This window comes from Ranitomeya variabilis, chromosome 2, assembly GCF_051348905.1.
Source record: "Ranitomeya variabilis isolate aRanVar5 chromosome 2, aRanVar5.hap1, whole genome shotgun sequence".
NCBI lineage: Eukaryota > Metazoa > Chordata > Amphibia > Anura > Dendrobatidae > Ranitomeya > Ranitomeya variabilis.
This window is the reverse complement of record NC_135233.1, coordinates 277,476,577-277,488,981: the sequence shown is the minus strand read 5'-3', so window position 1 is coordinate 277,488,981 and position 12,405 is coordinate 277,476,577. Positions and strand designations below refer to the sequence as shown.

General features: G+C 48.1%; 1 protein-coding gene across 4 annotated transcripts in view; it reads left to right on the top strand.

The window, feature by feature from the left end:
• MED12 (mediator complex subunit 12) overlaps positions 1 to 12,405 on the top strand; it is a 142,608-nt gene that overhangs the window by 118,089 nt on the left and 12,114 nt on the right. For all 4 annotated transcript variants that reach the window (XM_077284995.1, XM_077284994.1, XM_077284993.1 and 1 more), the window contains exons 33-37: positions 9,310 to 9,419; positions 9,904 to 10,039; positions 10,157 to 10,318; positions 11,443 to 11,820; positions 11,943 to 12,087. In XM_077284995.1, coding sequence (XP_077141110.1) covers positions 9,310 to 9,419; positions 9,904 to 10,039; positions 10,157 to 10,318; positions 11,443 to 11,820; positions 11,943 to 12,087 — 931 coding nt within the window. The remainder of the gene's footprint in view (positions 1 to 9,309; positions 9,420 to 9,903; positions 10,040 to 10,156; positions 10,319 to 11,442; positions 11,821 to 11,942; positions 12,088 to 12,405) is intronic.

Here is a 12,405-nt window from a genome sequence, read left to right as displayed (position 1 = left end):
CTGCAATGATCATTGATTAAATCCCTTCACAACCTTTCATGTATAGGTATGTCATAGGCTGTGTCCTGGCCGGAGCCCGCATCTTTTCCAGCACATAACAGCTGATTTGACCAGCTGTTGTGTGCCACCCGTGGCTGTTAACATGTTAAATGCCGCTGTCAATCTCTGAAAGGGGCATTTAACACTATTTGCGCCAAACGCCACCCATTGCCCTGCTTAGGTGTAGGACAAGTGATCGGATGACTGCTGTTTCAAGTTTCCTAAGGAGACTATTGAAGCAAGTTTAAAAAAAAAAAATTGGAGAAAAATGTTTCAAAAAATATAAAAAAAAATTAAAAGTTCAAATCACCCCTTTTTTGCCCCTTTCAAAATAAAACAATACAAAATACACATTTGTTATCACTGCTTTCTGCAGCACCCGATTTTATCAAAGTAAAAAGTAAATCTGATTGGTAAACTGCATAATGAGGCAAAAAAAATCAAAACACCAGAATTACAATAACAGGCAATCAAACCATTGTATCTACTCCAGAATGGTATCAATAAAAGCATCAGCTCCGTGTGCAAGAAATAAGCCCTCACCCAACCCCAGATCCCGAAAAATGGAGGCGCTATGGCTCTCGGAAAAGAACGTTTTTGTTTTTATTTATTTATTTTTTTTACAGAATTTGGATTTACTCTGTCGCATCATTGGGGGACACAGGACCATGGGTGTTATGCACTAGGAGGCAACACTATGCATAATCTGAAAAAGATTAACTGTGGTTCCTCCTCTGCAGTATACACCCATGGACGGCGTCAGCCTTCTCCTGTTTTTGCTTAGGAGGCACACCTAAAAGATTTTTACTCTGTTTTTTCCGACGGGATTACAGGTGAAGAAAAGAGGGTCTCCTGTGAGACTCCCGGCATGGCTCCTTCCTCGGCCCCCTATTATGGGGTGCCCAGTTGAAGTAGAGATGGCTATTCCCCATGTTGCTCCTTCCCCAGTCCCTCGGGTGCTGGTTGGAAGTGGAGACCCCCCCCCCCCCCCCCCCTTCCCCAATTCCTTTTGGTTTCTGGGTTGAGGTCGAGGCGAGGATAAAGGCCCCTGAAGGTGTGACAACAGCACCCTCCCTAATCCCCCTCTGGGGGTATTAGGTTGAGACACCTCAGGTAGGGCCTGTACAGGCAGCATTCTACAGCTCCCAGCAATGGGCCAGCACACTGTGCCTGCATCCAGGGACCCCAGCCCAGCTGCGGGCTCCTGTTGGGGCCGGGGGGAGTGCAGGCAGGCATGGCACAGACAGACACAGGGCTCCCTGCACCCCTGTCTCTGCGGCAGCACCAGCTCTATACTGCCTCAGGGAGACCCCAACCGGGCTCCCCCTTCCGCTTATAGCCCCACCGCCATCCTGCCTTTAAATCCGGGGGGGTCCGGTTCAGATCCGACCCCCTCCTTGACTTTCGCGCCGGCCTGGAGCCCTTCTGGGCCTCAGGCATCAATTTAGGCCCCGGCTTTGGCCTATCTGAAGCCGCCGCCTCCTCTCCGCCCCCCGGCCCGCCCCCGGATGACAAATATGACACTCTATAGTGTCATAAAGGGGGTGGATCGAGACAGAAAGGGCGCGTTTTTACACAGCCTTGCCGCCTTTTTCCAGCTCTCCGCCCCCTTCTCCCCCTTCCTCTCCTTCTCAGCAGCCATTTTCTGCTGCAGATTAACCCTGCATCTCCCGGTCTGCAGGACCAGGCAGCCAGTCTCCAGGGGGCACAGGACTGTGGATCTTCGGCGCTGGACCTTGGGGCACACTGGTGGGGTAAGATCACAGCTGGGTTTTTTACTCAGCTGTGAATCCATATTACCTATAAGGCTCCCCTATAGGTTTCTCTACCCCTGTAAGGTCCTCTGCCGGCAGCCCTTCTGCACTCTGTGCACTATGCCGGGCTCAAGGTCCAAGAGAACCAGGCAGAACTGCTATTATGCATTCTGCACAGCCTGCGGGACCGCTCTCCCCAGTGGCAGCACGTACCCGCATTGCCAGAACTGTATACAAATTAATGCGTCAGAGCCCCAAGAAGCCCCTGCCAATGCCTCGGTGTCTAATGTCACACCGGAATGGGCTACTCAGATATCGCAATCTATGACGCAGTCTATAGATAACCTAACCTCCACATTGCTTCAGGCTCTTCAGGGTCATGCCTCGGCTATGACCGTTACCCAGTAAAGGGAGAGCTTGACTCAGGAACAAGATGACCCTGGCACATCCACGTGTAGGTCAGGATGCAAGCGGACCCATAGATCAAGTCCATCTGCGTCATCCCATAGCACACAGTCATCCCCCTCTAGGGAGAGACACCGTAGCTCCAGGTCATCTAGACCGTCCCATTCCAGGGACAGACAATGCAGATCTCCACAATCCCCGACCAGAGAAGGCCTCCTCCCTGGCTCACTCAGCAGGGGACGCCTCTGTGATACACAGGATTCGGAAGGCATCTGCGACTCTGACTCAGACAGGGAAACGGAGGGGTCCCTGATCCCAATCCCTCCTAGCAATACAGCGCTAGTTGAGGACATAATCTCTTCCATCCATCGGGTGCTGGACATTTCTGATCCGCCACCAGATGCCCCAGAACATAAGATTTCCTTTGAAGGACCTCTGAAGCCGCCTAAGGTTTTCTCTAACCACCCAGAGTTTAAGGCGATCCTTAAAAAGCAGCTCTCACAGCCTGAGAAAAAATTCGCTAATCGCAAATATCTGGAGGCGAGGTACCCCTTTCCACAGAATGACACCAAGGAATGGACAGATCCACCCGAAGTGAACCCCCCAGTCTCTAGGCTAGCAGCACAGACCCTCCTTTCACTGCCAGATAGCTCAACCCTTAGGGACGCAGCAGACCGGCAGGTAGAACACATGGCTCGTTCAATTTTCGAGGCAGCAGGGGCATCCCTGGCTCCCGTGTTCGCCTCAGTTTGAGCTGCCAAGGCCATTCTAGCCTGGGCCAAAAATTTACAAGCTCTCCAAGCATCCGCTCCTGAGCTGTCGGACCAAGCGGTTCAAATAGCAGTTGTAGCAGACTACATGCTTCATGCAGCTCTGGATTCAGCAGGGGAGTAGCGGGGATAGCATCAAACGCCATCACAATTCGGCGTATCCTCTGGCTGCGGGAATGGAAAGCGGACGCAGCCTCAAAGAAGTCCCTCACGCACCTCCCCTACCTCAGTGGGAGACTTTTCGGTGAACATTTAGACACTGATATTCAACGCTACCGGGGGTAAGAGTACTTCTCTTCCCCAACTCAGACCTAAACGCACTTACAAGAAGCGTAACCAAACTCGATTCCGATCCTTTCGGAATTCCTCGGGCTGGTCCGTCTCGCGTCCAGCACAAAATCGTAACCGTTCCCCACGCAGGGACAACTCACGATCGACGCAAAGGTCGGACAAGACCTGGCAGTCAAAAGCAGGCCAGCCTAAGCCCAGAGGAGGAAAATCTCAGACTTTCTCCTCATCATGACTCACGGACTCCGGAAGACACCACACCAGTAGGCGGCCGACTTTTGCTCGTTCATCAAGTCTGGCTGACTATTACAGAAGGCAGGTGGGTCAGGGAACTAGTGTCTTACGGATACAAAATAGACTTCACCTCCAACCCACCGGACCGATTCTTCCTCTCTGTCCCCCCAAAACCGCCAGCCAAGGCTCGTGCCTACCACCAAGCGGTCTCCTCGCTTTTTCAAGCAGGAGTCATAGTACCGGTCCCCACGACCGACCGCTTCCGAGGGTTCTACTCCAATCTGTTCGTAGTTCCCAAGAAAGGAGGCAGCGTACGGCCCATACTAGACCTAAAACAGCTCAACAAATATGTACGGGTCGGTCACTTCTGCATGGAGTCCCTTCGGTCCATCATTGCGTCCATGGAGAAGGGAGAATATCTCGCCTCCATAGACATACAAGACGCATACCTGCATATACCAATTGCACCTGCCCATCAGAGGTTTCTCAGGTTCGCAATAGGCCAGGACCACTACCAATTCGTGGCTCTCCCTTTCGGACTCGCCACGGCTCCCAGAATGTTCACCAAAGTCTTGGCAGCCACCATGGACGTCCTGCACTCCAGAGGCATAGTAGTCGTTCCATACCTGGACGATCTACTCATCAAGGCTCCCACCTTCAAGGACTGCGAGCTCAGCGTCTCAATCACAACCGATACTCTGTCGCATGGGCTGGTTAATTAACCTACAAAAGTCATCACCAACCCCGAGTCAGTCCCTGACCTTCCTGGGAATTCTATTCAACACCTCCAGGGGTCTAGTGCTCCTTCCCAAGGACAAGGCACTGGCTCTCCGACTAGGAGTTCGCACCCTCCTCCGCAAACCCTCTCGATCTCTCCGGTTTGCCATGAGAGTCCTCGGCAAGATGGGGGCAGCAATAGAAGCGGTCCCATTTGCCCAGTTTCACCTCAGGCCTCTCCAACTAGCCATTCTCAAGTCCTGGGACAGGAATCCCTTTTCTCTCGACAGGGAGTTCCGGCTAACGTCATCAACCAGGAGGTCCCTGCACTGGTGGCTCAAGCCAACCTTGCTAGCAAAGGGGAATTCCCTTCTCACAGGTCAATGGAAGGTTCTGACCACCGACGCGAGCCTGACGGGTTGGGGTGCGGTGCACCTACACCACAGGGCACAGGGCAGGTGGTCCCCAGTGGAAGCGACCGTGCCCATCAACATCCTGGAAATTCGTGCCATCCTCCTGGCATTGAGGGCCTTCCATCACTTACTGGCAGCCTCTCACTTCAGAGTACAGTCGGACAATGCCACGGCCATGGCATATGTGAATCACCAAGGGGGGACCCGCAGTACCCAGGCGATGCGAGAAGTGTCACACATCCTCCGCTGGGCGGAGGACACAGGGTCGGTTCTTTCGGCGGTCCACATTCCGGGTGTGGACAACTGGGAAGCAGACTTCCTCAGCCAACAAGGAATAGACTCGGGAGAGTGGTCTCTCCATCCCGAAATTTTTCGCCAGATCTGCCATCGCTGGGGGACCCAGGATATGGACCTAATGGCATCCCACTTCAATGCCAAGGTCTCCAACTTCATGGTCAGAACACAGGATCCGCGGTTGCTCGGAGCAGACGCTCTGGTTCAGGACTGGACTCCTTTCCAGCTTCTGTATATTTTTCCACCTCTCCCCCCTGATTTCCAGAGTGGTGAGGAAGATCAAACAGGAGGGAGTTCCAACCATACTAATTGCACCGGACTGGCCCAGACGTACATGGTACGCCGACATCGTGCAACTTACAGCAGACGCCCCCTGGCGTCTCCCCGACCGCCACGATCTTCTATCACAAGGCCCGTTCTACCACCAGAACTCAGGGGCTCTCAATTTGACGGCGTGGCCCTTGAGACCTGGGTTCTAACCCAGGCAGGGGCTCTCGACGGACGTCATTGGAACCATGATCAGGGCACGGAAGCCAGCCTCTGCCAAGATTTATTACCGTACCTGGAAAGCTTTCTTTACCTGGTGCGAATCTCGTGGCCAGATCCCACTCCCTTATTCCCTACCCAAAGTACTTGGTTTGCTCCAATCCGGTCTGGAGGCCAGGCTGTCGTTGGGCTCGCTTAAGAGCCAGGTGTCAGCCCTCTCAGTGCTTTTTCAAAGGCACATTGCTACCAAGCCGCAAGTAAGGACTTTCCTTCAGGGGGTTTCCCGATTGGTTCCCCCCTACAGACGACCACTAGAAACGTGCGACCTCAACCTGGTCCTGACAGCATTGCAGGAACCACCCTTCGAACCCCTTAAGGAGGTCCCGCTCCGCCTTCTCTCCCAGAAGGTGGTGTTCCTGGTGGCAATCACCTCGCTACGCAGGGTGTCTGAACTGACAGCACTCTCCTGCAGACGGCCCTTCCTGGCTTTTCACCAGGACAAGGTAGTTCTTCGTACGGTACCATCCTTCTTTCCGAAGGTTGTGTCCAACTTCCACCTCAATGAGGAAATTTCACTACCATCCCTTTGTCCGGTTCCGGTTCATAGAGTGTAGAAGGCTCTGCATACGCTTGACCTCGTCAGGGCATTGCGTATATACGTGTCTAGGACTGTGTCCTTCCGGAGGTCTGATTCTCTTTTCCTCCTTCCGGAAGGCGGCCACAAGGGTCTGCCAGCTTCCAAAGCTACCCTTGCCAGGTGGATCAAATCCACAATACAAGAGGCCTACCGCCTTAAGAATTCTCCTCTTCCAGCCGGTATTACGGCACACTCTACACGGGCGGTAGGGGCCTCCTGGGCCATTCGGCACCAGGCTTCGGCACAAGAAGTGTGTAAGGCGGCCACTTGGACTAGCCTACACACGTTTACTAAACACTACAGGGTTCATACCCAGTCCTCAGCGGACGTGAGACTGGGTAGATGTGTCCTGCAGGCGGCGGTGCCCTAAGTATAGGGGCCTGTCTGCACAATATTCGTCCATTGCTTCCCACCCAGGGACTGCTTTAGGACGTCCCATGGTCCTGTGTCCCCCAATGAGGCGACAGAGTAAAGGAGATTTTTGTGTACTCACCGTAAAATCTCTTTCTCTTAGCCTCTAATTGGGGGACACAGCTCCCACCCTGTTGCCCTTTTCGGGCCGTTGTTACTGTTGAGTTCTCATATTGTTCTTTGAGCTCGTACATATTGGCCTTCTTATAGGCATGTCTATGTTATTCATGTTATGTTCTTCCTACTGCTTTTGCACAAAACTGGAGAAGGCTGACGCCGTCCAGGGGTGTATACTGCAGAGGAGGAGCCACAGTTAATCTTTTTCAGATTATGCATAGTGTCGCCTCCTAGTGAACAGCAGCATAACACCCATGGTCCTGTGTCCCCCAATTAGAGGCTAAGAGAGAGATTTTACGGTGAGTACACAAAAATCTCCTTTTTTTTCACCACTATAATTTAAAAAAAATGAAAAACTATTCACGTTTGGTATCTGCAAGCTCGTACTGACCTGGAAAATGATAAATGGCTGGTCACTTTTAGCATTTAGTGAACAGGGTAAAAAAAAATTGTGGAATTGCGCTTTTTTCACTTGGAATTTTTTTTTCAGTTTTCCAGTACACTCTGTGGTAAAGCCAATAGTGTCATTCAAAAGTACAACTCGTCCCGCAAAAAAAAAAACAAGCCCTCATGTGGCCATATTGATGAAAAAAAAAAAAAAAAAAGTAATGACTTTGGGAAGATGGGGAGCAAAAAATGAAACTCCCAAGGTTGTGAAGGAGTTAATTACAAATCTGTAGTGTTCTGTCCCTACTATAGAAAAAAAAGGAATATTAATTACTTTTGTTACATTACTTTGACTAGTACAACTGTTTGAATAATCTCATAGACCCTGTTAATGTCACAACTACCTGGATAAAACAAATATTCTGATCCCAGCAGTCTTTTTAAGGTCATAATGTCAGTTGAAAATAATCACAGATGTTTGCCCCATCAGAATCCTAGCTTTGCTTAAAGGGAATCTGTCATCAGGTATTTGCTGTTTAATCAGCGAGCAGCATAATACACTGCTCAAAAAAATAAAGGGAACACTAAAATCCCACATCCTAGATATCACCGAATGAAATATTCCAGTTGTAAATGTTTATCCATTACATAGTGGAATGTGTTGAGAACAATAAAACAATATTAACGTAAATCACAACTAATATCCCACGGAGGTCTGGAGTTGGAATGATGCTCAAAATCAAAGTGGAAAATGAAGTTACAGGCTGATCCAACTTCAGTGGAAATGCCCCAAGACAAGTAAATGATGCTCTGTAGTGTGTGTGGCCTCCACGTGCCTGTATGACCTCACTACAGCGCCTGGGAATGCTTCTGATGAGGCGGCGGCGGATGGTCTGCTGAGGGATCTCCTCCCAGACCTGGACTTGAGTCCGCCAACTCCTGGACAGTCTGTGGTGCAACATGACGTTGGTGGATGGTCCGAGACATTATGTCTCAGATGTGTTCAATCGGATTCAGGTCTGGGGAACGGGCGGGCCAGTCCATAGCTTCAATGCCTTCAACTTACAGGAACTGCTGACACACTCCAGCCACATGAGGTCTGGCATTGTCCTGCAGGAACCCAGGGCCAACCGCACCAGCATATGGTCTCACAAGGGGTCTGAGGATCTCATCTCGGTACCTAATGGCAGTCAGGCTACCCCTGACGAGCACATGGAGGGCTATGCGGCCCTTCAAAGAAATGCCACCCCACACCATTACTAACCCACTGCCAAACCGAATATTCTGAAGGATGATGCAGGCAGCAGATCGCTCTCCACGGCGTCTCCAGACTCTGTCACGTCTGTCACATGTGCTCAGTGTGAACCTGCTTTCATCTATGAAGAGCACAGGGCGCCAGTGGCGAATTTGCCAATCCTGGTGTTCTGTGGCAAATGCCAAGCATCCTGCACGGTATTGGGCTGTGAGCACAACCCCTATGTGTGGACGTCGGGCACTCAGACCATCCACATGGAGTCGGTTTCTAACCATTTGTGCAGACACATGCACATTTGTGGCCTGCTGGAGGTCATTTTGCAGGGCTCTGGCAGTGATCCTCCTGTTTTTCCTTGCGCAAAGGCTGAGGTAGCGGTCTTGCTGGGTTGTTGCCCTCCTATGGCCCCCTCCACGTCTCCTGGTGTACTGGCATGTCTCCTGGTAGCGGCTCCAGCCTCTGGACACTACACTAACAGACACGGCAAACCTTCTTGCAACAGCTCGCATTGATGTGCCATCCTGGATGAGCTGCACTACTTGAGTCACTTGTGTGGGTTGTAGAGTCCGTCTCATGCTACCATGAGTATGAAAGCACAACCAACATTCAAAAGTGACCAAAACATCAGCCAGAAAGCATTGGTACTGAGATGTGGTCTGTGGTCCCCACCTGCAGAACCACTCCTTTATTGAGTGTGTCTTCATAATTGCCAATAATTTCCATCTGTTGTCTATTCCATTTGCACAACAGCATGTGAAATTGATTGTCAAACTGTTGCTTCCTAAGTGGACAGTTTGATTTCACAGAAGTTTGATTTACTTGGAGTTATATTCTGTTATTTAAATGTTCCCTTTATTTTTTTGAGTAGTGTATAAGGCAAGTGCCTGATTCCAGAGTGAGTCACTTATTAGGCTGTGTGCTATAGTTTCAATACAATCAGTGTTTCATCAGCAGGAGATTATCACCGCCTGACTACATGTCAGTCACAATATGTATGCTAGTTACAGAAGCAAAATAGATTTTTGGGGTATCGGTGAAGGAGGGCATCAGTAAAAAAAATTTAAAAATTGTGTTTATAATGACATCTTTATATTTTATTCCTTAGGTCGGTGGAATGTTTGACACAGTTCAGCGCAGCACTCAACAGACAACAGATTGGGCAGTGCTTCTCCTGGATATTATAAGCAGTGGCACTGTGGACATGCAGTCTAATAAGTAATTATATACTTCATTTAAAAGAAAGTGATCTTATGGAATTGGCAGACTTTGACTAAAGGTCCATGCCTGCTAGGGGCGGTAGATTTCTATCTCAAGCTTTCTATTCTGCCTACATGGCAAGAAAAAAATTAGGCTTTATCCATGTCCCTGTTACTGTTGGCTCCGCATGTGTTCAGGGATGGTCCTGAAGGCTTTTCTTGGCACTTCAGGGCTTTTTGTTTCCTTAGTGGTTGGCCCACCATTATATATCACATATACTGTACACAAGTAAGATCTACAATGGCGGGTCAATCCCCTTTAAAGCTATAAACTACAGAAATGATTTTCTATACTGATATTTGTGGAGAAAAACTGCATTGTGACACACGTTCTTCTACACATGTAAAATGAAAAAGAGAAGGTCAGACAATGTGTCCAGCTGTTATTTTGAGGTCGGGATGTTATGACTCTATGGCATTGACCTGTCCTCTTTATTTTGCAGTGAGCTCTTCACCACGGTGCTGGACATGCTGAGTGTACTTATTAATGGGACCTTGGCCGCTGATATGTCCAGCATTTCACAAGGCAGCATGGAGGAGAACAAAAGGGCGTACATGAATTTAGTAAAAAAGCTCCGGGTAATAGTTTGTTTTTTTTCTTTGCTGCATTGGCATTCCCTATACCTTACATACAGAGAAAGCTGCATTCTCTCCGGCTTCCTTTCTTGTAACTCACTTTTCTCTGTGTTATTGCAGAAGGAGCTAGGTGACCGTCAGTCAGAGAGTTTGGAGAAAGTACGCCAGCTGTTGCCCTTACCAAAGCAGACGCGGGACGTAATAACTTGTGAACCTCAGGGATCTCTTATTGACACCAAAGGAAACAAGATTGCTGGCTTTGACTCCATTTTCAAGAAAGAGGTGACTTTTACATTGCTAACGTTTTTAAAGGGACATTCAACCACCCATCACTTTTGTTTTCAATTAGGATGTGGTAATCTATACAGTGCTCAGCATAAATCAGCACACCCCAACAGATTGGTTGCAAAACCTTTTAGGTTTTTATTTAGAATTCACATTATCTATGGGATACTGTACTACAAAATACTTAAACAAATATGGCCCATTGATTGCAGACCTGATTTGTTGTTTTGCACTCCCAAAAAAAGTAATTTTCCTAACCAGTTCATTCAAGACTGTTGCAAAAATGAGTACACCCCAATTCAAGTCTTAGCAGCAAAACTAAAGTTTAGACAACACAATTCTAATTAACAAGAATTCAATGACAGGTAAGTCTAATTATTCCTCACTCAGGTGACCAGACAGTTGACTTTAACGGTGCTATACTGAGCGCTGTAAGGTTATTTTCATATACAAACACCGTTCTTTTGTTTTAAGGTTGAATTTTTCTTGGTTAATAAAATGGGAGAATCGAAAAGCCTAATGATGATGATTATGATTTTCAAATTATTTTTTAATGGAAAATGTTGGATAGTTAATAGATATTGTAAACTGAGCCTTGGGCTGGGATTATACAGCAAATTTGGAAACACGTGGCCAGCCTAAGATCGCATGATGCCACTGATACGGTGCAGCTTAATGTAAGTGACTGTGCCGAGTTCTGATCTACAAGTTGTTGCTGCAGCTTGCTGGACACAAAATGACCACAGTCACTTACAATTAAGGGGTTGTCCAGCTTTGGAGACAATTTTTTTTTCTCTTAAAGGCATGTATTTGGAGCTAAACATAATTTTTACAACCAGAAAAATTCTATATTATGATAATTGGCAAAGGACTTGAAAATTTTCTGGAAATACAAATGAGTTTCATAGCTACTAATGGTTATACAGCTATATAAAGACATAGCAGACGTTACTTGACCCATGCGAAGAGTTTGTACCTTGCAACCTTTGAGTCTCTGCAAGTTTGTGTACCATTTTAAACCTTTCATGTGTAAAGCTGACCAGAACTGTAAAAATGTGAGATTGTCCCAAGACCCTGTTGAAAATCCTTATTTTGGTGTAATTTGTGAACTCCATTAATAGGGACTTCAAGTTTCCACCAAGCAGAAAATTTCCCCTTGGGACCTATTTGAAGGTCTGAAACAATCTGCTCCTCTTTCCTGGGGATGGTTTGGTACAGTGCGCGTAGACAGACGTGTCTCTCGATTGGAAGAACAACAGAGATTGCTTTTGTATCATACGCATCTAAAGCCTAAGCCACGCAATTACTACTTGGAGCCATTGTCTCTTCCCCCTGAAGATGAGGAGCCACCAACTCCAACAAGTAGTGAGCCGGATAAGAAGCTGAGTGAGCCCCTCAAGGTGGACAAGAGTGGAGGAGGCTGTGCAGGTCCCACTGATGAGAGAAAAAAACAAAGCAAGAAAAATAAGAAGAGCCGTCAACCAGCAAACAAAGGAGAGGTATAAAAATTGTACATCACAAAAACATGCCATAATATAGTCCATATTTTCTGAGAGCCGGTTCTGAAATGCACATGAAATGTTTGCAGCAGAACATTAATTATTTTGTGTGGTTTATCTAGGATTATGGGCTTGGTGGAGGACGGTCAATGCCTTATCAAATAGGAGTTCCCACTGACCTTCTACACTCGCAAGGAGCAGGGTCCATGTCTCGTTTGCCTTATGGAGCACAAAGCATGTATGCGCAGAATCAGCCCTTACCTCCTGGTGAGTTTTAATCATTAGTGTGCAGTTAATTGGGGAACTTGTGCATTATACTATGAAGCAGCATATTCGATCTCATCAAGGACAATGTCTGCTAGGAGTTTGTGTGTTCTCCCCATGATTGCGTAGGTGTCCTCCGGGCTACTCCGGTTTTCTCCCACACTCCATAGACATACTGGTAAAGAATCTAGATTGTGAGCCCCAGTGGGGACCGTGGCAATAATGTCTGTAAAGCGCTGCAGAATATGATAGTGCTATATAAGTAATGCATAATAATAAATATTTATGGCTATACTTAGGTGCCCCTATAGTAAATTCCAA